Genomic DNA, 26,344 nt, shown 5'->3' with positions numbered 1-26,344 from the left:
GCCGGGATTCCGGCTGTCAGCGTTACAAATTAAATGCATCCGGCAAATTAAATGCATCCCTGTTTCCCTATAATGTCCTATTTTTCACCAGCACAGCCAGGATCAGTTATCATAGGGGTAAACGGTCTATTGTTGTGTATGTCAATGTGATTGTGAGCAAATAACACAAAGAAAAGGAGCACAAGTGTGTCCATACATATTTCATGTGGCGGTCACTTAGTGGCTCTGCAAAGATCCTAAAATAGCAGAGACAGAGAGCGAGAAATAGATTGTCGTAATGCAGATAGTACAGCGAGGTAACAAATGCCATTATACATCGGCATGGTAAAGAAAAGACTGGGGTCTATGGCCCTCATTCCGAGTTGATCGCTCGCTAGCTACTTTTAGCAGCCGTGCAAACGCTAGGCCGCCACGCACGGGGGAGTGTATTTTCACTTTGCAGGAGTGCGAACGCCTGTGCAGCCCTGTAGTTACTTATCCTGTGCGATGATTGCTGCGACGAGTGACACGGTAATGACGTCAGACACCCGCCCGTCCACGCCTGCGTTTTTCCAAACACTCCCAGTACACGGTCAGTTGACACCCAGAAACTCCCACTTCCTGTCAATCTCCTTGCGATCGGTTGTGCGACTGAAAGCGTCGCTAGAACCTGTGCACAACCACAATGCTCTTTGTACCCGTACACCGCGCGTGCGCACTGCGGTGCATAGGCATGCGCAGTTTTGCCGTTTTTTTTAACTGATCGCTACGCAGCGACCTACAGCAGCTAGCGATCAACTCGGAATGAGGGCCTATGTACTAAGCCTTGGAGAGAGATAGGGCATCACTTTTGCAATGCGCTACATCCCGCCACTTACCGAGTCCATACTAATCACATATGTACGTACATATGTGATTAGTATCGCAAATGATCGCTCTCCAGATAAGAGCTGCCCCTTACAATGTTGAGACTTCCGGGTCTCAGCCCTAGGAACATGAGGGAAGGGGGATGGGGGGGGTCAGCGGGGTGCTGGGAGGGTTCCGATTGGCATTACTCTCCGCATCCATTCCCCAGAGAGCATCCGAATACTGACATTTTGGGGGTCTTGGACAAACTGCCATGTTAGAGACTGGGGTTGACAGTTACGAGCTGGTTGGTTGGTACTTTATCTCCGTCCACTTTACCTCTCTTCAAGTCTTAGTACATAGGGGGTAATTCCAAGTTGATCGCAGCAGGAATTCTGTTAGCAATTGGGCAAAACCATGTGCACTGCAGGGGAGGCAGATATAACATGTGCAGAGAGAGTTAGATTTGGGTGTGGTGTGTTCAATCTGCAATCTAATTTGCAGTGTAAAAATAAAGCAGCCAGTATTTACCCTGCACAGGAACAAAATAACCCACCCAAATCTAACTCTCTCTGCAAATGTTATATCTGCCCCCCCTGCAGTGCACATGGTTTTACCCAACTGCTAAAAAATTTCCTGCTGCGATCAACTCAGAATTACCCCCATAGATCCCTATACAGAAGGTGCATTTATAAATATTTTTATTGCCATCAAGTCCTCACATTTGGTTGTTAGGGGAACATGTGAGTGTATGTAATTCCAGCTGTTGTGGAACTTGTTCAATGACAATCAGAGGCTGCAATGCATGCTGGATCTTGTTGTACGATTTTGGTTTTTGGCTGCAGTACATTTTCCTTCCGCTTTAAATGGACCTCAAAACAGATCTATGAATTGCTGTGAGGAATGCTGGGTTCACTGCACTTCCTTCAAACCCTGAATGGACCCCGAACACATCAGACCTCATTAGGGACATGCAATGGATACACAGTACAAACAAGACGCAGTTAAAATTTCCTGAACTACGGGATCCCGTTGGCCGACATACCGACCCCGGAATCCCGACAGCAGGGGAGATGCTGGCAGTCTGAAAGCCCGTCTGCAGCACGGAATTCCCACCCGGGTGGTGGGTGCACGCCACCACCCGAGTGGGAATATAACAGTGTTGTGAGAGAAGCTGATGTCGGGGTTCCGGCTGTCGGGGTTCTGACTGTCAAGGTTCCGGGTGTCAGGATTCCAGCGTTGGTCTCCTGACCGCCGGGATCATTCCTCTGCACGGAACACCCATAAGCGCCTTCTCAGCCACTTTATCTCATCTTAAAAAATCTTACTCTGCAAAATAAAACCTTTGTGGCAATGGTGTGCCTACTCTCTGAGAAGAAACGCCTGATTCCTCCCATAAGCCTCTGTAAATCCCTGCTCCTCCGCAAATTCAACCATATTGCTCCACAGACCCATATGCTTTGGCAGAAATCTGGGCGCAACTGCGCACATCAAGCCACAGGAAACCACCATACAGGTTCCAGCGTTGCACCTTGATGCTTCACAAATACCCTTATTCTTTAAATGGGCTTTGCACCGTCAGTTGACCTTGCTATATAGGTTTGCCAATAATCTTTTGAAACTTTTACTTAGTAAATGGGGCCTAATTCAGACCTGATCGCTAGGCTACGTTTTCGTACAGTGGGCGATCAGGTCTAAACTGCGCATGCATATGCACCGCAATGCGCAGGCGCGTCGCACAGTGATGGGTTTGTGCGAAGGATCCATTCGCACGGACGTTCGCAAGGAGTTTGACAGGAAGAGGGCGTTTGTGGGTGTCAATTGACCGTTTTCTGAGAGTGTTTGGAAAAACGCAGGCGTGTCCAAGTGTTTTCAGGGAGGGTTCCTGGCGTCAGTTCCGGTCCTGGACAGGCTGATGTGATCGCAGTGGCTGAGTAAGTCCTGGGCTACTCAGAGACTGCACAAAATCTGTTCGTACAGCTCTGCTACACATGCGTTCGCGCACTTGCAAAGTGAAAATACACTCCCCTATGGCGACTATGTGAACGCAGGACTGCAAAAAAACCCTAGCGAACGAACAGGTCTGAATTAGCCCCATTGTGTTGTAATTCTTGCTCTGTTCTCTGTTTTTCAGCCAACTCTTCCTATCATCAGGCCAAATTTATTTTCTTCACTGTGGGTGGGTGACAGGAAATCTTAAAATACATAACATCTCTTTGGCGAGCAGAAAACACCCTACAAAGAATTCGTATTAGTCTACTTTGTAACCCCAGGGAGCACACAACCTCTGGATTACCGTATCTCACACAACGAAAACATTAGCCGTCTGGTTCCTGCAGCGAGTGCTGTAATTGATGTCCTCTGCCGCGGTTCTCATGCAGTAATTGTTGTCAGGGGCACTTTGTGCCAAATGTTCTATTAGGAGAAGCTGCATATATCCAATAATTGAGTAAGTGGTTTATTTTAGACATGGCTGAAATTCTATCCTGCATATAGAAGATTTTCTGAAATGTCATTATTACAGCTATACCTTGTAATGTAGACATACTGAAAGTCTGAGTATGAATATTTTATGCCAGCATTAAATTACTGCACTCTGCAACTCTGCTTATCATTTTCCCCCATTCCAGTATGCAGGGAGAGCTATGAATTATTAATTATCGTTATGTCCAGTCTGACTGCAGCTTTAGGTACAAACAAGCCATCTTCATTCTTTGTAGATCATATTACCACAGAATAGCCCCACAATCCATGATTTTATAAAATAAGGAGGTCTATTCATGAAGCAGTGAAAAGGGTAGAGAAGTGAGCCTGTGGAGAAGTTGCCCATGACAACCAATCAGTGTTGAGGTAACATTTATAAAGTGCATTCTATAAAATTATACGTAGCAGCTGATTGGTTGCCATGGGCAACTTCTCCACTGGCTCACTTCCCCACTCTTTTCACTGCTTCATGAATAGACCCCTGAGTCATTTATAGGTGGGTTTGGCTAGTGATAACTTTCCTATCATCCTGGTAAACCAAAGTGTGACAAGGCATGCTGGTATGTGTAGTTTCACAGCAGCTGGAAGGCCACAGGTTGAAGACCCATGGTCTACATTCTCAACTAGATGGGATTACACTGTGCTCTGCAAAACATTTCAAAGGAAACTCCGGACTATCATCCTGTTTATAAGGCGCCTCAAGTGGTGTAGTATTGTATGCTGGCGGCCGGGCTCCCAGCGTCCAGCATACTGGTGCCGGAATCCCGACCGCCGGCATATCGACAGCGTGGTGAGCGCAAATGAGCGCCTTGCAGTCTCGCTGCGGGCACGGTCGTGCGCTCCGCGCTCCGCACTATTTATTCTCCCTCCAGGGGGGTCGTGGACCCCCAAGAGGGAGATAAAGTGTCGGTATGCCGGCTGTCAGGATTCCGGTGTCGGTATACTGTGCGCCGGGATCTCACAGCCGGCAAACTGTAGACCACCCGCCTCAAGGGTTCTGCAGCGCCATACAAGGGAGGAATTCTTACACGATACATAAGTACAGTCTAATACAGACAAGTAAATAAATTCACATACATACATAATTACAGTGTGCTATTAGCATGAGCATGTCGAGAAGGCAAAGGAGAGAGAGCCCTATTCACAAGAGCTTACAATCTACAGGAAGCAGATTTATGTAGCCCATACACTTGTGAGATATTAAGTACTATCCTTCAATTTCGACCGCATCTGTGAGATGAATCGAAGGATTGTATGCACATTTTAGGTACCATGAGACGTGATGCGCTGGCACGCCGGTCGAATCTCACGTCTCAAGATAGTATGTGCTCCACTTAATATTTATCGCATCGCAGTGCGATCGCATGTGTTTTTAAATATACATGCAATATATCGCACTACGATGAGCGATGGGCAGACGCCGCTCCCACTCGGCGGTGACGTGTCCATAGATCGCATGGTAATCACTTTGGCAACACAGGAGCGATTTAATTGCACCTGAACTGCCGGTGCTATGCCCCACGATGTCGCGTCGCTGGGCATCGCACAAGTGTATGGGCACCATTAGAATGACCACTGACCAAAGCTGTGAATGATTTGGTCACTGCTAGATGGAAAGGCTATTACTCACTACTTATTCTCCTTGATCTCTCTGCTGCTTTTGACACTGTTGACCACTCTCTTCTCATACAGACACAACAATCCCTAGGTATTCAGGACACAGCCCTTTCTTTGGTCTCATCCTACCTATCTAATCACTCCTTCAGTGTTCGTTTCTCTGATTCCACCTCCTCTTCGCTACCTCTCTCAGTTGGAGTACCGCAGGGCTCAGTCTTAGGTCCTCTGCTTTTCTCTATCTATACCACATCTCTTGGTAAACTAATCAACTCTTTCGGATTTCAGCATCATCTGTATGTGGATGATACTCAAATCTACCTATTCTCCCCAGACTTGTCACCCTCTGTATTGGGCCGTGTCACTGAATGTCTCTCTGCCATTTCATCTTGGATGACATCTCGGTACCTCACACTTAATATTTCCAAAACAGAATTAATTATTTTCCCACCAGCCAAGAGTACTTACCAGCCTGATATCTCCATACCTGTTGAAAATGCGACTTTCCACCCTACCCCACAAGCTCACTCCCTAGGTGTCATCCTTGACTCTGAACTGTCCTTTGTTCCACACATTAAATCTGTCTCTAAATCATGTTACATACATCTAAGAAACATATCCAACATATGTCCTTATCTTACACAAGACACTGCAAAAACTCTAATCCATGCTCTCATTATCTCCCACATTGATTATTGTAATAGTCTCCTGACCGGTCTTCCCAAACATAGGCTCTCACCACTACAATCCATCTTTAATGCAGCTGCGAGACTAATCTTCCTCGCTAGACGTTCATCGTCTGCAGATCCGCTCTGTCAGTCCCTCCATTGGTTACCGGTATTTTACCGTGTTAAATATAAAATACTTTTACTTAAATACAAGGCTATTAACCAAACTGCACCATCATACATCTCCTCACTCATCTCAAAATATCTCCCTACCTGACCTCTCTGCTCTGCACAAGATCTGGGTCTCTCATCCACACATATTACTTGTACCCACTCAAAATTACAGGACTTTGGTCGTCATTCCGAGTTGTTCGCTCGCTAGCAGTTTTTAGCAGCCGTGCAAATGCTATGCTTCCGCCCACTGGGAGTGTATTTTAGCTTAGCAGAAGTGCGAACGAAAGGATCGCACAGCGGCTACAAAATATTTTTGTGCAGTTTCAGAGTAGCTTCAGACCTACTCAGCGCTTACGATCACTTCAGACGGTTCAGTTCCTGTTTTGGCGTCACAAACACGCTCTGCGTTCGCCCAGCCACGCCTGCGTTTTTCCTGGCACACCTGCGTTTTTTCAAACACTCCCTGAAAACAGTCAGTTGACACCCAGAAACGCCCTCTTCCTGTCAATCACTCTGCGACAGCCAGTACGACTTAAAAGCTTCGCTAGACCTTGTATAAAACTATATCGTTCGTTGTAGTAGTACGACGCGCGTGTGCATTGCGCCGCATATGCATGCGCAGAAGTGCCCTTTTTTTGCCTGATTGCTGCGCAGCGAACAAAAGCAGCTAGCGATCAACTGGGAATGACCCCCTTTATCCGGGCTTCCCCCACTCTGTGGAATGCCCTCCCACGCACAATAAGACTCACCTCTAGTCTCCAAACCTTTAAACGTTCCCTGAAAACTCACCTCTTCAGACAAGCCTATCACATTCCAGACCCACCCACATAACCTTCAATGCTCCCCTATCTAATTACATCCTCTCTGCACAGTCCACATAACCTCATATATTTTGTCTTCCAACATTGCTGGGTGATCATATCATACAACCCATTAAAAACCTAGCAATCTGGTGGACCATTATGCAATAGGTAGCATCTATCCTTGTGTATCAATGCCTATTTCCATATAGATTGTAAGCTTCAGAGCAGGGCCTTCCTACCTTTATGTCTGTCTGTTTTTACCCAGTTTTGTTCTATTACTGTTGTTCTAATTGTAAAGCGCAACGGAATATGCTGCGCTATATAAGAAACTGCTAATAATAATAATCCTATGAAATTCGGCACCAGAGATGTTTTAGAAAGTCAAACGATCAGTGCTAGCAAAATACAGATGAACGTATCAGGGATGTCTCCCCACCCTTCAAAAACGTGATGGGTTACAGTGCGTTGGAAATAAATGTGATGTGCGCAGTACACAATTAACTTCAGCTTGCACAGCAAATACAAACATTCCCAGGGGAAGAATGACAGAAAGACATAACATACCAATGTCAACGTAAAATGATGTTGTCCTCTTCTCCCATATTATTTAGCCTAGGAAACATTTATTTCTATGAAATTCAAGGTTAAACCAAAGGTTCACAAACGTGTTCTTCAAGGCTCACTAAGGGGTCTATTCATGAAGCAGTGATAAGAGTGGAGAAGTGAGTCAGTGGAGAAGTTGCCCAAGGCAACCAATCAGCATCGAAGTAACATTTATAATTTGCATACTATACAATTGTACAGCGCAGCTGATTGGTTGCCATGGGCAACTTCTTCACTGGCTCACTTCTCCGCTCTTTTCACTGCTTCATGAATAGACCCCTAAGGTTGGGGACACACATTGCATTTTAGCAGGTCCTGTCCAACGGTACCCGTTTTGCAGGAAGGAGCCTGCACATGTGCTACTATGTGGCTGCCCACACATGTGGCGGTGCCGCATCCACCGGACCCAACCGGAGCATGTTGCGGTTGAGCCAGACGACATGACGACCAGATTTCAAGGAGAACACATACATTAGAATGTATGTGTTCACACAGTGCGGGCCAGCTGTGCCACACTGTGTACTACTTGAAATCCGGACGTGGCACTGTCCGGATGCCGTTCTGTGTGAATCCACATAGCATTTTTCGGCGACTCCTTTCAAATGGGTCCGGCGAAAATGCTATGTGTGGTCCAAGCCTTATGGTCCAGGTTTAAATATGTCCATGGCTCAGCACAGATGGTTAAATCAAATTAACGAGGTACTAATGAAGGGGGACATGTACTAAGCAGTGATAAAAGTGGAGAAGTAAGCCAGTGGAGCAGTTGCCCATGACAACCAATCAGCATCGACATAACATTTATAATTTGCATACTATCAAAGTGTACAGAGCAGCTGATTGCCTCACTTCTCCACTCTTATCACTGCTTAGTACATCTCACCCTAAGTCACCTGTATCCAAGCATGGATACACTTAAAACCTGGTCCATTAGGGTGCCTTGAGGACAGCGTTTGGGAACTTCTGCTCTAAACTGTATTTTTTTTTTGTCCTATGATAAAGAGATTATGGGGGTAATTCCGAGTTGATCGCAGCAGCAAGTTTGTTAGCAATTGGGCAAAACCATGTGCACTGCAGGGAGGGGCAGATATAACATTTGCAGAGAGAGTTAGATTTTGGTGGGTTATATTGTTTCTGTGCAGGGTAAATACTGGCTGCTTTATTTTTACACTGCAATTTAGATTTCAGTTTGAATACACCCCACCCAAATCTAACTCTCTCTGCACGTTATATCTGTCCCCCCTGCAGTGCACATGGTTTTGCCCAACTGATAACAAATTTGCTGCTGCGATCAACTCAGAATTAGGCCCTATAATCAATAATTGGTAAATGAGGTAAAAATGACAAACATCTAAATGAATACTTGTTTATTGCAGACAGATTGCGTGCTCACGAAGTGTGACTTCCGTCATAAAAGACACCAGACTGACAAGACATAAATGGTTACACAGCTTTTTATATAAAATGGGGGCCGATGAAAAGCTGCTTGCAAGGCGGCCGTAATGTTTTCTGCATTGCGTGCATGAAATAAAATATATTTGCAGTGTGCATCTCCAGGACTGGGCCGCCCCTATCCGTATGCTTGACGCCATATCCTATATTATAACAATGCACACTAGCACCAGCCCTATACTGAACCAGGGACCCTGGTGCAAGAGACCAATCTGACAACAGGTGTGTTTCCGAGTACGCACAGCTCTGCAAAGCCCGCAATACCGTCGACACACCCTCGCTGGACTATGTGTTTGTGAGAACGCCTCTTTACCACTCAGTTATGCCACCTCAGCCACAAGTAGTGATGACACTGAACTGGGCACAAGTTAGCCTTGCCCGTACTTGCATACACTGGGTTTTGCCGCATGTGCTGTATGAAAGCACCAAGACGCGTCTGCAAAGCTGACTTTCAGTCAACACTGCATCAGCTATCTTGATGTAGCTGGGCAAAATAAATAACGAAGGAGAAGCAATTGGGGCAAATTCCATTTTGGATTGAAGCCTAGAACGTCTATGTGATACCACACATTGGGGCAGATGTATTAACCTGGAGAAGGCATAAGGAAGTGATAAACCAGTAATAAGTGCAAGGTGATAATGCACCAGCCAATCAGCTCCAATATGAAAAGTAACAGTTAGAAGCTGATTGGCTGGTGCGTTTATCACCTTGCACTTATCACTGGTTTATCACTTCCTTATGCTGTCTCCATGCTTAATACATCTGCCCCATTGTATGAAAGCTTTGAGAGCGATTTAAAGTACTAACCACTAACCTAACCTTCCCCTGGTCAGTGGCAAACGCAGGATTTCTAAAGGGGGGGTTCCAAATGCAGTACACAATCTCCCACTCTGCGGAACGTTGGAGCAAATGTGAGAGTCTGGGGGAGCGGTAGAAGAACCTAGTAAAGACCCTGGACATTAATGTATACTGTATGGACTACAGTATTAATATTTAACACTATAGATGGTCTATAGTATAGGCTGTATCACAAATTTAAATAATATAAATAAGTGGTCAGGAAAAGGTTAAACATACCATAATAAATAAATAAATACACAAACATAATAGAACCAGTCCTGCACTTTTTAAGCACACATTCTCCCACCTCATGGTAAGGATCCTGTCTTTTCTTCCTGGTAGCTACTCTCTTGTCCAGTGTACTGATTGAGGATTCACACAGCAAACTTGGTAGAAGAAGATGCTACCACTGGGCATGTGCAGCAGCTCTGCTCTGTCCCTTAAACTGCATTATGTAGTGGTAGCTTTAGTTATCGTATTATGGGGGTAATTCCAAGTTGATCGCAGCAGGATTTTTGTTAGCAGTTGGGCAAAACCATGTGCACTGCAGGGGAGGCAGATATAACATGTGCAGAGAGAGTTAGATTTGGGTGTGGTGTGTTCAATCTGCAATCTAAATTGCAGTGTAAAAATAAAGCAGCCAGTATTTACCCTGCACAGAAACAAAATAACCCACCCAAATCTAACTCTCTCTGCACATGTTATATCTGCCTCCCCTGCAGTGCACATGGTTTTGCCCAACTGTTAACAAAAATCCTGCTGCGATCAACTCAGAATTACCCCCTATATACCATTGCTATTGTTTTCATAATTTGAGTCACTTGCCAAGAGGAAGGGGGTTTCTGGGCAACCGGAAACCCCCCCTGTGTTTGCCTATGCTGGTGGTGCCTAAACCTGTCCTCCCCTCACCGCAACCTAACCCTAACCCTCCCCCATTAGTGCCTAAACCTAACCTTCCCCCACTGGTGCCTAAACGTACCTCCTCGCTGAGGAAGGTAGATGGGCAAGCATTAGTGTGATTCTGCAATAAAGCCAATGTTACTCCATTTTGTTATATTCAATAGATTATAAGATTACTTTAGCATTAATATATAATATGCTGGGGAGAAGGAAAAGTACAGAAGGATGAAATGTTCAGTTGGCAAAAAGAGAAACTTGTGGGTAAGCCATTTCTGAGAGATAGAGCAAAAAATAGGAACAAGACTGTTATCAGGAAGAGGACACAACCCTGAGGCTAAACTGTAAACTCCACTCAGCCTTTTAGAACAAGTATAAATATGTGTATGTAAGAAACAATAAAGCAGAACTCTTATTGACTACACCAGGCTCTGTGTGTGATCATTTCATTTCTCCAGCTAGCTGCACGGCACTTAAAATTCTGTCCACAGGTGGTTCTGAATACAAAAGACAGGCTGTTGTTGGAGTCCTCTCAGAGAAGGCTGAGGCTAAAGGAGGTCTACCTCCAACACCGCAGCCTAAACCTAAGACCCCCCCCAAAAAAACCTAAACCTAACCCCCACAGTTGGCGCCTAAACCTAACCCACCCCCGACCACACTAACCCGCTGACTATACTTACGGACTAGATTCCGGCTGTTGGCATTCCGGTGACGGTCTCCTGAACCTGTTGGGATTCCGACGTCAGCATTCTGACGGGTGATGGGATTCCGGCGTCGGGATTCCGACTGCCTTTATCTTATTCTGCCTATACAAATATAATTGTATTGTATTTGCATATGTGTACTAAATATCCTTTTTAGTAAAGTACTGTTTATGTTAATGGAAGGTATTTAACACATGGTGGTCGGGAGTATGATTTTACAGTACTTTGTTAATGGCATTAATTGAGTAGCCAGGTCTGTGTGAATGTTCCTTTAAATTATGCGGAGCTGATCATAACTGAGAAGACTTAAAGGCTTATAGAGGATCAAAAACCTATACATACTCCTACTTCCAGGAACTGTCTGGACTGGAGTCATACATTCTCCATGTACAACATACCAACGTACAGAGTTAGCAGATTACTACTATAATCCTGCATAAGCGCCAACACGTTCCGCAGAGCGGCATAGTGGAGCGATCCACACATTATTTACGTTATAGTGTTAATGGGTTAATGGAGTAATTCACCTTCAGACCATTTTTTAAATTATTTTTTTACATCCCCTCCTGCAATTTTTACTAAGTACATTGCTTTACCTTTTATGCTATTGCATATTTATGAGGAAGTCCCTATAGATTTGTAAGGAAAAAAATGTTAACCATAAAGAGACAACAAATTATTCATGCGTGCACGTCATACAGGAGTACCTATTAGTGTATGTAAGTGTTAGTGAAAAAAGGTGCGAGCAATACTGGATTTTACTAAGACAAGAAAAAAATATTTTTGATAGACATTTATGGACTTTTTGGGGAGCCAGAAGGAAAATTGCACCGGGCAAAAATAAAGTATGTTTACAGGTGGAACTCTGATCCTTAATTTGCGGCCCCAAGCTCCTTCCTGTGTGTCATACTTGTTACAGCTTGTGACACCAGCTGACATGTTATTACAGATAGGTGTATTTTTCATTGATTAAATGTTTTGCTTTAACTTCTTACAGGGATATCCAGTGAAGCCCCCAAAGTATATCTGACTGGCAATCACCACTTTATGCCATGTGGATGTTCAAGCGTAGCCAAGAACCCGCTTATCTATGTGCAGATTGATTTCCTGAGGGTGATTCCAAGAAGTTTTCGTGCACTGAGAACAGCAAACTACTACATGGGGATCCAGTCAGGGTTCCGGCGTTCGGGATCCTGGCAGTTGGAATACCGATGCCGGAATCCCAACACTGATTGGAATCCCGGCGCCAGGATACCGACATGGATTGCAATGCAGCAGCCGGAATCCCAAACGCAGGACTGCCGAGATTGCAGCGAGGTAAGTCACGGGGGGAGGTTAGGTTTACGCTACGGGGGGGAGGGTTAGGGTTAGACTGCAGGTGGGAGGGTTAGGTACCACTGGGGAGGGCTAGTGTTAGGCTGTAGGGGAGGGAGGATTAGGTTTAGGATGCAGGAAGGGGGCGGGGTTAGGGTTAGACTAAAGGGGGGAGGGTTAGGTACCACTGGGGAGGGATGGGGTTAGGCTGCAGGGGAGGGAGGATTAGGTTTAGGCTGCAGGAAGGGGGCGGGGTTAGGGTTAGACTACAGGGGGGAGGGTTAGGTACCACTGGGGAGGGCTAGGGTTAGGCTGCAGGGGAGGGAGGATTAGGTTTAGGCTGCAGGAAGGGGGCGGGGTTAGGGTTAGACTACAGGTGGGAGGGTTAGTTACCACTGGGGAGGGCTAGGGTTCGGCTGCGGGGGAGGGAGGATTAGGTTTAGGCTGCAGGAAGGGGGCGGGGTTAGGGTTAGACTGAAGGGGGGAGGGTTAGGTACCACTGGGGAGGGCTAGGGTTAGGCTGCAGGGGAGGGAGGATTAGGTTTAGGCTGCAGGAAGGGGGCAGGGTTAGGGTTAGACTACAGGGGGGAGGGTTAGGTACCACTGGGGAGGGCTAGGGTTAGGCTGCGGGGGAGGGAGGGTTAGGTTTAGGCTGCAGGGAGGAGGCGGGGGTTAGGGTTAGGCACCACTGGGAGATGTAGGGATAGTCTGGGAGGGGGGGGGGGTGCATAGGGTCAGGCTGCAGGTAAGGAGAGTCAGGGTTAGGGAAGTTAGAGATTAAGGCTAGCATAGTTACCTTGTAGTTGTCGGGATCCGCAGTGTTCCCTTTAGAGAGCTGCATTTGTAATTACAGGAAACACCGTGCAGTGTCAGGATCAGTTGGTAGCTGGGAACATGGGAGGCACTGAGAGGGACGAGAAGGACAGAAGAGAGGCAAAAACCTGAGCTCACCTCCCACCTGGCATATTTTAACCAATGTATGAAATTAATTTGCCAGAGTCCAATTAAACTGCTGGTATGTCTTTGGGAAGCAGGGAATATCGAACCCCACGCAAACACAAGGAGAACATACAAACTAGACACGGATGAAGTCCGCATTCTCCTTGCTGGCAAGCTAAGGCAGCAGTATTGAGAAAATTGACTTTTCAAAGATGAAGATTTAACTTAAAGTGTCAAAGGATGGACATAGTGATCTTCCCTGACTATAGACCCTTGCAGCTGTCATCTACTATCTATAGCATAGACATACGTTTGCTGATCTTGTGACTTCACTCCAAAATTACCAACTGTATGACATAAGAAGATTCCCAAAGCGGTCATTGCTTTATTTTAAACTTGCCTAGTTAAGCATATTGAATATATCCATTACATGTCCCTGGAAGGTGTGGCCAATATATATATATATATATATATATATATATATATATATATAAAGGATTTCCACTGTATAAATCGCTTCATTTGTCAACACAGCTGCCATTCACATCCCCGGCTAACAATAAATCTCATCACTCATCACTCATCAATGGACCTGAATTACAAGTGCTTATTATTTCAACCAGTATATTTCTGGATTGTAGGAGGAAACCGGAGTGCCCGGAGGAAACCCACGGGAAGAATATACAAACTCCACACAGATAGGGCCGTGGTGGAAAATGAACCCATGAACTCAGTACTAGGAGGCAGTAATGCTAACCATTATACCATCCGTGCTTATTATTTCAATATAATCCACTGTGTCGCCATGCGGCTTTTAGAATTATTAAAGTATATACACATGGACACTCCACTGTACAAATCATTTACTTGTATATTTTACATTTTTTCTGCTATTTTCCTTTGATTGAAAGCTCTATTGGCCTTGCCATCTGACCTATATATCCATGTATATTATCAATGTATGGAGGCTAAAATTAAAATAGTCCCTTCTATGAGTGCCGCATGTACAGTGAGTTCAGAAAGTCCCTCCGCAGTGACTGTGTGTTGTGTTAAGCAAGTCTCCCTGCCGAGAATGGGGGTAATTCCAAGTTGATCGCAGCAGGATTTTTGATAGCAATTGGGCAAAACCATGTGCACTGCAGGGGAGGCAGATATAACATGTGCAGAGAGAGTTAGATTTGGGTGGGGTGTGTTCAATCTGCAATCTAAATTGCAGTGTAAAAATAAAGCAGCCAGTATTTACCCTGCACAGAAATAAAATAACCCACCCAAATCTAACTTTTTCTGCACATTATATCTGCCTCCCCTGCAGTGCACATGGTTTTGCCCAATTGCTATAAAAAATGCTGCTGCGATCAACTTGGAATTACCCCCAATGTGCGCTATGTAACAGGACAACATTTTTGTATTTAAACACTTTATTTACATAAAACAGACTTTGTTACATATTTATCTACATTAAGGGGGTCATTCCGAGTTGTTCGCTCGTTGCTGATTTTCGCAACGGAGAGATTAAGGCGAAAATGCGCATGCGCACGGTACGCAGTGCGCATGCGCTAATTAATTTAGCACAAAACTTAGTAGATTTACTCACGTCCGAACGAAGAATTTTCATCGTTGAAGTGATCGGTGTGTGATTGACAGGAAGTGGGTGTTTCTGGGCGGAAACTGACCATTTTCTGGGAGTGTGCGGAAAAACGCAGGCGTGCCAGGATAAAACGCGGGAGTGTCTGGAGAAACGGGGGAGTGGCTGTCCGAACGCAGGGCGTGTTTGTGACGTCAAATCAGGAACGAAACGGGCTGAGCTGATCGCAGTGTAGGAGTAAGTCTCGAGCTACTCAGAAACTGCTAAGAATTTTCTATTCGCAATTCTGCTAATCTTTCGTTCGCAATTCTGCTAAGCGAAGATACACTCCCAGAGGGCGGCGGCCTAGCGTGTGCAATGCTGCTAAAAGCAGCTAGCGAGCGAACAACTCGGAATGAGGGCCAAAGTGTTGTCTCTGGCCTCCCACAGCTGCAGTGGAGACAGCACTCACTGCGGAGGGACAATCCGAACTCCTTGTATAAACTCCAGAGAATAATATCTGCATAAACGGTCACTTCAGGTGTCAGTGATTAGAATGTGAGATCTGGCGGTTGGTACAGAGTTGTACAGTAAGTCAATCGCCGACATTACTCAGGAGAAAAGGGCACAGAAATATTGTGTATTTTCGCACATATGCAGAGCATCTCATGATAGGTCTGGCTGTGTGTGAGCAGCATATGCGTCTGGTTTGTTACACATTACCGTCATCGGCGTGCATCAGGCGTATTGTTGCTTACACGCTGGTCTGAATAAGACACATATTGGTGAACACACCCCTCCTGTACTTTACCTACAGAGGATATCCCTTTACACCCCCATCCCGTCTCTCCGGTTGTAAGTGTGATTGAAATGTATAAAAATGCATTCTAATTATTGCGTGCGCCTATTTTCGGAGCATGCGCAATGCAAATATACGCAAGATACAGTATGCCCACCGGCACACATTCAGTTCTATCGTAGCAGCTTGATCCTATTACAGTACTTCTGGGCCCAATAGGAAATATTGGATGTAGTGAATAATTATAATAATTTAATAAATGATTACAAAACGTACACCCTGCACTAAAACGTAAGGGCCAGCACAAGAGTTATTTTTATTTTTTATTACATAGTACAGAGGTACACAAGTCTTTATAATACACAAGCTCCAATTTGAGATAGTACATTGTGTGTATATTGTGATATTCATATCTTAACAGTGTGGTCTAGCCTCCCTAATAGCCATCATACAATGCATCAAAGAACACAAGTGACAAGAGTGATCTCACTACTGTCCAGTCCTAACTATATTTTATAGGTGTGACATCACTACTCACCACATATAGGGATATATATCCTTGTCACTTGTATATTATAGTAGGAATTATTTCTGTACCAGCCACTGAACACAACTGGGGCCCAGAATGTGGCTCAAACAGTGCTGTGCCTAGGACCCAAAAGGGTCTTGAACTGGGTCTGACAGCCGTGACCTCTGTTGTGCCGCAAGTCCCTGGTTATCCCGACTCACAGACACAATACCCGTGACCTCTGGCTGATCCCACAGGCTGAGGTCACTCATCAGTTCATCCACTGTCCCAGCCAAATCCTCTCCACTGTTATTACCCATCATGCTGGGAAACAGAACAGGAGGAATGGGGAACTTCTAATTCGCTCCTAATTCAGTCCTGATTGCTCCTCTGCAAATCTGCAGAGATCTGCAATCAGATAGTCACCGCCCAAAGAGAGTGAAAACCCTCCCCGTGCAAGTGTGCGAATGCATGTGTACGCCGTGCGAAAACTTAGCCAGACAGCGGACATCTGCAAATCCGATGGCAGCTCACTCACCATCAAATGATTTTTCCAGTCTGTGCGTAGCCCGGGACCTACTCCTACAGTGCGATAGAAACAGGCTGTTTGGTCCGGAGCTGACGTCACACTCCCTCCCTGAAAATACTTGAGAACGCCGGCGTTTTTCCTGACACTCCCAGAAAACGGCCAGTTACCACCTTCAAATGCCCGCTTCCTGTCAATCACATTGCGTACGCCTAGTGATTGAAATGTTTGTACCATTCTGTCACTGTTTGGGCTCACGCTTGACCATTGCGGTGCATACGCATGCGCAGTCATTGGATAATCGGCTGCTGTGCCATTTCGCACAACATCTATCAGGTCTGAATTAGGCCCTAAATCCGGTCACTGAGCGGAAAAAATATTCAGCTGTACACAATGCGCAATACGACGTCACTTTGGGGGTAATTGAGATCTGATCGCTGCTGTGCGTTTTCGTACAGTGGGCGATCAGGTCCAAACTGCGCATGTGTATGCACCGCAATGCGCCGGCGTGACGGACAGCTGCAAAGTGGATCGCCGCTCAGCGATGGGTTTATGCGAAGGATCCATTCGCGGGTGTCAACTGACCGTTTTCAGGGAGTGTCAGGAAAAACGCAGGCGTGTCCAAGCGTTGGAAGAGAGGGTGTCTGATTTCAAATCCAGTCCCAGACATGCTGATGTGATCGCAGCGGCTGAGTAAGTCCTGGGCTGCGCAGAGACTGCACAATATCAGTTTGTGCAGCTCTGCTACACATGCGATCGCACACTTGCACAACGAAAATACACTCCCCTGTGGGCGGCGACTATCTGATCGCAGGACAGCAAAAATGGCTGCCTGGCAATCAGATCTGAATTACCCCCTTTGTGCGATGCGTGTTCTTATCGTACTGACTGTTCCATGAAATACTCTTATCTACATGTTAGACTGCGTTGTAGCGACAGTTTAAGGGTAATCACTATAGTCAGGTTCAAGCAAGTTCACAATTATAGATATTGGCCAATGGCTGAGCAGGGTGTGGGAACCTCCGAGCCTCATTGCGCACAGCCTGCTGCCTCTTCATCCAAGTCTCAGCCATATGCTGATCACCAAATAATGTATCACTAAGTACATGACTATAAACAGCGCTATTATACAAACATAAAGGCTCTAGGAAATAACAATGCAACATAAGAAAAGCAACATTATTGCTGTAACATAAACAGAACACAGAACATAATAACACTGAATACAAGGCCCCAGTAACCAAGGACTGAGCAATACTTTAGAAACCTTGCTCTATTGCCTACACTCAGCAATGCTATTTACAGGCCTGACCCAAAGGTGCCCGTCAGCTGTAACAGACGCTAGCGGGAGATGAGATGTATGGATAAGCATGTGGGATAAATCCTGACTGGCTGCAGCATAGACAGTGCAAGAGCTGACGGTGCAAATAGCAGACAGGCCAGGCCTGCAGCTACACCAGCCTTCCGCCTCTGCCTCCAGCACTCGCCTGTGTCACAGGCTGGTGCCATGGAATACTGTCATGGGCATTCTGTTATACAGCGCCAGGGATAGAGACCAACGCTTCCTCTGCCAGGGGGCTGCACGTGGAATAAATGCCAATGTACGTAGATAGATAGATAGATAGATAGATAGATAGATAGATAGATAGATAGATAGATAATAGTTATATGATAGATAGATAGATAGATAGATAGATAGATAGATAGATAGATAGATAGATACATACAATATGAGACTGATGGATAATAGTTATATGATAGATAGATAGATAGATAGATAGATAGATAGATAGATAGATAGATAGATAGATAGATAGATGCAATATGAGATAGATGGATAATAGTTATATGATAGATAGATAGATAGATAGATAGATAGATAGAGAGAGAGAGAGAGAGAGAGAGAGAGAGAGAGAGAGAGAGAGAGATAGATAGATAGATAGATAGATGCAATATGAGATAGATGGATAATACTAATATGATAGATAGATAGACAGACAGACAGACAGACAGACAGACAGACAGACAGAAAGAAAGACAGACAAACAGACAGACAGACAGAGAGACAGACAGATAGATAGATAGATAGATGAAATATGAGATAGATGGATAATACTAATATGATAGATAGATAGATAGATAGATAGATAGAGAGAGAGAGAGAGAGAGAGAGAGAGAGAGAGAGAGACATAGATAGATACAGACAGATGTATGCAATATGAGATACATGGATAATAGTTATATGATAGATAGATAGATAGATAGATAGATAGATAGATAGATAGATAGATAGATAGATAGATAGATAGATAGATAGATAGAAGAATAGCTAGATAGATAGATAGATAGATAGATAGATAGATAGATAGATAGATAGATAGATAGATAGATAGATAGACAGACGTATGCAATATGAGATAGATGGATAATATTTATATGATAGATAGATAGATAGATAGATAGATAGATAGATAGATAGATAGATAGATAGCTGCAATATGAGATAGATGGATAATAGTTATATGATAGATAGATAGATAGATAGATAGATAGATAGATAGATAGATAGATAGATAGATAGATAGAAAGACAGACGTATGCAATATGAGATAGATGGATAATAGTTATATGATAGATAGATAGATAGATAGATAGATAGATAGATAGATAGATAGATAGATAGATAGATAGATAGATAGATAGAAGAATAGATAGATAGATACTGAGTTGATGACACTGGTAATACAGAGGGGAATGCATTAGTTGCGGATAGGGGACAGCTGGTGACAATAGGAGGTGATGCATATGTATGTGTGTGAGAGTGAGAGGGAGGGCGCTGTTATTGTTGCCAGTCCTGACTCATTGATTGCCTAATACTAGACTAAGTGAAGGCACCAAAGCATAACAATGGTTGTGTGATCTCAGCCAGCACTTCCTTTAGCTGCAGACTGGTGACAGGCCCGTCTGGCAGCCTCTCTACAGTCCCTGCATAGAGCGGGGACTGCAGCCCTCTGCACTGACCCTGCATACAGGGGGGACTGAGACCCCTGCTGACCCTGCATACAGGGGGGACTGAGGGGTGTGGTTCGTTTTATCGATAGTATCTAGGTCGACAATGTTTAGGTCGACCACTATAGGTCGACAGTCACTAGGTCGACATGGATGGAAGGTCGACAGGGTTTCTAGGTCGACATGTGCTAGGTCGACAGGTCTAAAGGTCGACATGAGGATTTATTTATTTTTGTGTCGTTTTCTTCGTAGAGTGACCGGGATCCCAAATTAGTGCACCGCGTCCCCTCGCATGGCTCGCTTCGCTCGTCATGCTTCGGGCATGGTGCCTTCGCTCCGCTACCGCTTCGCTCGGCACACTTTACCGTTCCAATCGTAGTCCACATGGATCGTTAAGTATGAAAAAATCCCAAAAAATAATAAATGTGAAAAACTCATGTCGACCTTTAGACCTGTCGACCTAGCACACGTCGACCTAGAAACCCTGTCGACCTTCCATCCATGTCGACCTAGTGACTGTCGACCTATAGTAGTCGACCTAAACATTGTCGACCTAGACACTGTCGATCTTCAGACCGGATCCCGGGACTGAGACCCTCTGCACTGACCCTGCATACAGGGGGAACTGAGACCCTCTGCACTGACCCTGCATACAGGGGGGACTGAGACCCCAGCAATGTCCCTACATAGAGTGTGCAAAGCAGAGGGGTACTATGGACATCGCTACTGTCCCTGCACCTGTCTAGTGGTACTCAGAGCATCTGTACCGTACCTGCACCTGTCTAGTGGTACTCGTACTGTCCCTGCACCTGTCTAGTGGTACTCGTACTGTCCCTGCACCTGTCTAGTGGTACTCATACTGTCCCTGCACCTCCCTGCACCTGTCTAGTGGTACTCGTACTGTCCCTGCACCTCCCTGCACCTGTCTAGTGGTACTCCTACTGTCCCGGTACCTGTCTAGTGGTACTCAGAGCATCTGTACTGTCCCTGCACCTGTCTAGTGGTACTCGTACTGTCCCTGCACCTCCCTGCACCTGTCTAGTGGTACTCCTACTGTCCCGGTACCTGTCTAGTGGTACTCAGAGCATCTGTACTGTCCCTGCACCTGTCTAGTGGTACTCGTACTGTCCCTGCACCTGTCTAGTGGTACTCGTACTGTCCCTGCACCTGTCTAGTGGTACTCAGAGCATCTGTACTGTCCCTGCACCTGTCTAGTGGTACTCATACTGTCCCGGTACCTGTCTAGTGGTACTCAGAGCATCTGTACTGTCCCGGTACCTGTCTAGTGGTACTCATACTGTCCCGGTACCTGTCTAGTGGTACTCAGAGCATCTGTACTGTCCCGGTACCTGTCTAGTGGTACTCATACTGTCCCGGTACCTGTCTAGTGGTACTCAGAGCATCTGTACTGTCCCGGTACCTGTCTAGTGGTACTCATACTGTCCCGGTACCTGTCTAGTGGTACTCAGAGCATCTGTACTGTCCCTGCACCTGACTAGTGGTACTCAGAGCATCTGTACTGTCCCTGCACCTGACTAGTGGTACTCAGAGCATCTGTACTGTCCCTGCACCTGTCTAGTGGTACTCAGAGCATCTGTACTGTCCCTGCACCTTACTAGTGGTACTCAGAGCATCTGTACTGTCCCTGCACCTGCCTCGGGTTAAGGTCTCAAGTTACATTGCATTACGTCTGACAGCAGCATCCTCTTCAGGACCAATACACCGTATAACAGTTGCTCAGGTTATACTCAGCAGAGCTCTATAGCCAGCAGAGGTCCACGGAGCCTTCTCTCAGGTGACAACCCACATCCTCAGCAGCAGACATCCTAGGAATGTCACCCATCACTGTCACACCCTGCACCCTCAGCATCCTGATTCCAGGGCCAGAACCTCCAGAGGTCCCCACCCCTTCTCGCAGCAGCAGCAGACAGCAGGAACTGACCTCCTTGAGTTGCTCCAGCTCCTGCTTGAGGGTGTCATACTCAGCCTCCAGGTCATCATACTGCTGCTTCAAGGAGAGCTTCTCTTCCAGCACCACCAGCCCATACTCTGCAGCCTGGATCTTCTCCTGGGTGGTCTCACACAGCTCCTTGGTCAGCCTCTCAATCTCAGCCTTGTAATCCTCCACAGTCTGCAGTACCTCCTCAGCAGCCATAGCCCCTTGTCCTGGGAGTGAGACTGGGTGGACAGATGGATGGGGAGGGGAGAGGATGGAGAGAGTGGGAGGGGGAGAGAGAAGAGAGAGATGGAGAGGAGGGTGGGGGAGCAGGGATGAGGTGGGAGGCTGTTATGTGGGTATCAGTGCCTCACCCACAGATCTGCAGCATCATAGCATGCACAGGCCCCACCATGCCCTCCAGGTCCCTGTGCCCGCTGTGCCCCCGCTAGCTGCTGTTGTAGAGACCTGGCTCTGCCGTTCTGCTTATTCATAGGCTGCCGGGGGATAAGGAGGAGGCAGCGCCATCTCTCCAGGGCAGCGGCACTGCAGGGTGAACTTTCCACCTGCTACCCCCCCGCTGCAGGCTGCACAATGATGCAGTCCGCCAGTAGCCGACATTTACAGTATCAGCGGGCGGCCGCGCACATGTCAGGGCGGGGGTGTCCGGGGGCTGGGGATGACAGCGCTCTATCTATTGGAGTCAATGTGACAGGCACGGCCGGCAACATTGATCATTGGACAGCAGCTAGATGTAGGTGACACTATGCGGAATGCTAATTATTATTATTATTACCAGTCATTTATATAGCGCACACATTTTCCGCAGCGCTTTACAGAGAATATTTGCCCATTCACATCAGTCCCTGCTGCAGTGGAGTTTACAATCTACATTCTCTATCACATGTATACACAGACACGTTCACGCTAGGGTTAATTTTGTTGGGAGCCAATTTACCTAGTACTAGTATACTTTTGGATTCTGGGAGGAAATGGTATTTTACGTCAGAATACTAATATATATACCAGTAGCGGATCTTGCCACGGGCATCCGGAGGGCGCCGCACTGTGGCAAGATCCACCACTGCTGCCCGCTGCCGTCCCCGTCCCCGTCCGCCTCCTGAAGGGAACTAGACGCTATGCGTCTAGTTTCCCTTCCTGGAGAGTAACTTTGCTGAGCGGTGCACGATGACGTCATCGCGCACCGCACAGCAAAGGTCCTCTCTAAGAAGGGAACTAGACGCATAGCGTCTAGTTTCCCTTCGTGGAGAGGACCTTTTGCTGTGCGGTGCGCGATGACGTCATCGCGCACCGCTCAGCATTCAAGCGGCGCTTTTAATGTACAGGGGGCGTAATTGACCACGCCCCCTGTATTAGGCCACGCCCCATTTCCTGCCCGGGGCGCAGAGCGCCCTTGAACCGGCCCTGATATATATATATATATATATATATATATATATATATATGCATAAGAGCTGTTAATATTATAATTACAAATTCCAATTTCACATGCAATGCATTCAATGACTTATGGAATTTGATTATTTATATAATTTCTTCTTCTTCCTCTTCTTCTTATTCTGCATGGTGTCCCTGATTGGTGTACAGCGACACCAGGGGCGTAGCCAGAACTTTGTGGGCCCCATAGCAACATTTTGAAGGGGCCCCTGCCCCAATGCCTCTAGAGAGACACTTCTCTGCAGCAGTTGTTAATGTTATGCCCCATAGTAGTGCCCTAGTTTCTTTTATGAATCACAGTTATGCTTAAGGTTCACCCTATCTAGGGTATTCAATTATCCGCAAATTCGCGGCAATTTTTCACCCAAAAATTTTTCACGCCAATCGGGCGAAAATTGCTGCGAAAACGCTCCGTTTTTCGACCTGTTTAATTCCAAACGGGTTTCACCTGAAAATTCTTGCAGTGAAAACTGCAGGTGAAAATGGGGAAATCAGCCTGTACCCCTCAAAATGCTAAACTAACATAGGAAAACAGAAGAGAAGTGTATTAGAGATCACATTAGAGAGTTTTTGGGGACTTAAATTGTGTGAAATGGATGTTATATGCATTTTTTGAAAAATGCAAAAAAATGATAGAAAGCAAGTTTTTTTGAGCAAAATAAATGCTCTCATTAAATTTGGGGTACATGAAAATGGGTAAAAGTATATATTTGGGTAATTTTAGGATTAAAACCAGACTTTTCACGCGAAAAGTTCGTTATCGCTGCTAATTGAATATACCCCTATGTCACATTTCAGAGCTGCCAGTACACATTATGCCGCAGAGTACCCCCAATTCACATTATGATATACAGTGCTCCCCGTTCATATTGTGCCTCATTACAGTGCCCCGGTTCATATTATATAACATTAAAATGCCCTCCAGTTAATTTTATACCATACTACAATGAGCAGGTCCAGGGGCATACCTAGATATTGCAGGCCCCAAGGAAAGAGTTTGAAAGGACCCCCATGTACCACGCAATGGCATTAAATGTATATAACACATGTAACTTTGACAGGGAAGGTGGGCCCCTCTCAGCTCTGGGCCCCATAGCAGCTGCACTGCCTGCACCTATGGTAGCTACACCCCTGTATATAACACATGTAACTGTGACAGGGAAGGTGGCCCCTCTCAGCTCTGGGCCCCATAGCAGCTGCACTCCCTGCACCTATGGTAGCTACACCGCTGTATATAACACATGTAACTGTGACAGGGAAGGTGGCCCTTATCAGCTCTGGGCCCCATAGCAGCTGATCTCCCTGCACCTATGGTAGCTACGCCCTGTATATAACACATGTAACTGTGACAGGGAAGGTGGCCCTTATCAGCTCTGGGCCCCATAGCAGCTGATCTCCCTGCACCTATGGTAGCTACGCCCTGTATATAACACATGTAACTGTGACAGGGAAGGTGGCCCTTATCAGCTCTGGGAAAGCAAATCTTGTCCCTCACCACACAACTGACCCTAAGGATGACATATAAATGCGATCTACTTAATGTAATATTTATTTCTAAATTTCTCAATAAGAAATGTTTGGCCTAGGGGTGCCGTGAAAAAAATTCTGATATTCTAGGGCGCCATGATTAAAAAAAGTTTGGAAACCACTGATATAGGGCCTGATTCAGATGGGATTGGAGCTACTATCGCTTCCTTGGAAGCAGCAGTGATAGCGCTGCATATTAGTGCAGCAGGAGGCGTATATTACAAGTAGATGCCTCGTGCTGCCGCAGTGATCCAAGCTACGTCCTAGGATGCATCATCGGATCACTTAACTCACCATCGGGCGGCTTGCGTCACCCATGGTCCTGGCGGGTGTAGTACGGTATGCCGGCGGTCGGGCTCCCGGCGACAGCATACCGGCGCCGGCTGCCCGACCGCCGGCTTACCGACAGTGTGGCGAGTGCAAATGAGCCCCTTGCGGGCTCACTGCGCTCGCCACACTGCGGGCACGGTGGTGCGCTCACGCTATTTTATTCTCCCTCCAGGGGGGTCGTGGACCCCCACGAGGGAGAATAAGTGTCGGTATGCCAGCTGTTGGGATTCCGGCGCCGGTATACTGTGCAGCCGGCATACTGAAGACCACCCGTCCTGGCTGCTGCTTATTGCAGAGGCCAGGAAATCACAGTGTAACCATGGAGGTCCCTGACCTCTTCCCTCCCCCTAAACAGCGGCATCACACTTCCATTTGGAGAAACAGCATCAGACTGCCAATCTTTGAAAGGGGACAGAATCTTTGTATGCACCAAAAAAGAGAGCGTGATAAGGTGTGTGGCCTCACTGGAAAAGGCTGATTTGCACCCCCACACACTGGCTCCCACAGTAAAAAAAAAAAAAGAAAACACATTGGCTCCTGCAGTAACAAAATAAAACACATTGGCCCCCACAGTGAAAATATAGGCCCTCATTCCGAGTTGTTCGCTCGGAGATTTTCATCGCATCGCAGTGAGAATTCTCTTAGTGCGCATGCGCAATGTTCGCACTGCGACTGCGCCAAGTAACTTTACTATGATGAAAGTAAGTTTACTCACGGCATTTTCATCGCTCCGACGTTCGCATTGTGATTGACAGGAAATGGGTGTTACTGGGCGGATGCACGGCGTTTTAGGGGCGTGTGGCTGGAAACGCTACCGTTTCCGGAAAAAACGCAGGAGTGGCCGGAGAAACGGTGGGAGTGCCTGGGCGAACGCTGGGTGTGTTTATGACGTCAGCCAGGAACGAAAAGCACTGAACTGATCGCACAGGCAGAGTAAGTCTGAAGCTACTCAGAAACTGCTAACTCGTTTGTAATCGCAATATTGCGCCTACGTCGGTCGCAATTTTAAGAAGCTAAGATTCACTCCCAGTAGGCGGCGGCTTAGCGTGTGTAACTCTGCTACATTCGCCTTGCGAGCGAACAACTCGGAATGAGGGCCATAAAACACACTGGCCCCACAATAAAAAAAAAAATACATTGACCCTCGCAGTAAAAAAACAACAACACCACAATGGCCCATACAGCAAAAAATACACTGGCCCCACACAGTAAATAAATACAACAGAATGGCCACCACAGTAAAAAAAACAAAAAACAGAAAAACACATTGACCCCATAATAAATAAATGAAACACATTGGCCCCAGTGGCGTATTTACTGTATAATGGGTGCAGTCTGTGTGGTGCAAATGGGCCCCTGAAGTTAAGGGGGT

At 46.2% G+C, this 26,344-nt stretch overlaps 1 protein-coding gene and 1 long non-coding RNA gene across 11 annotated transcripts in view; one reads left to right on the top strand and one right to left on the bottom strand.

Annotated features, from left to right (window-relative positions):
• Positions 1-14,160, top strand: part of LOC134935743 (uncharacterized) — a 196,488-nt gene extending 182,328 nt beyond the window's left edge. For all 4 annotated transcript variants that reach the window (XR_010180378.1, XR_010180379.1, XR_010180380.1 and 1 more), the window contains 2 exons: positions 12,060-12,379; positions 13,230-14,160. This is a non-coding gene — a long non-coding RNA (uncharacterized LOC134935743). The remainder of the gene's footprint in view (positions 1-12,059; positions 12,380-13,229) is intronic.
• Positions 1-22,214, bottom strand: part of BICD1 (BICD cargo adaptor 1) — a 529,680-nt gene extending 507,466 nt beyond the window's left edge. For 5 of the 7 annotated variants that reach the window (XR_010179730.1, XR_010179729.1, XM_063928865.1 and 2 more), the window contains exon 1: positions 21,664-22,213. Coding sequence is in view for 5 of the 7 variants with exons in the window: in XM_063928865.1 (XP_063784935.1) it covers positions 21,664-21,876 (213 nt within the window). In the remaining 2 variants the exon portion in view is untranslated. Of the gene's footprint in view, positions 1-21,663 lie in introns of all 7 variants that reach the window. The other 2 variants (XM_063928866.1, XM_063928869.1) reach the window with 2 other exon arrangements.
• Positions 22,215-26,344: the final 4,130 nt, after the last annotated feature.

The sequence above is a fragment of the Pseudophryne corroboree genome, chromosome 6, assembly GCF_028390025.1.
Source record: "Pseudophryne corroboree isolate aPseCor3 chromosome 6, aPseCor3.hap2, whole genome shotgun sequence".
NCBI classification, from domain to species: Eukaryota; Metazoa; Chordata; class Amphibia; order Anura; family Myobatrachidae; genus Pseudophryne; species Pseudophryne corroboree.
The sequence above is the reverse complement of the archived record's forward strand: the minus strand, read 5'-3'. Positions and strand labels throughout refer to the sequence as shown.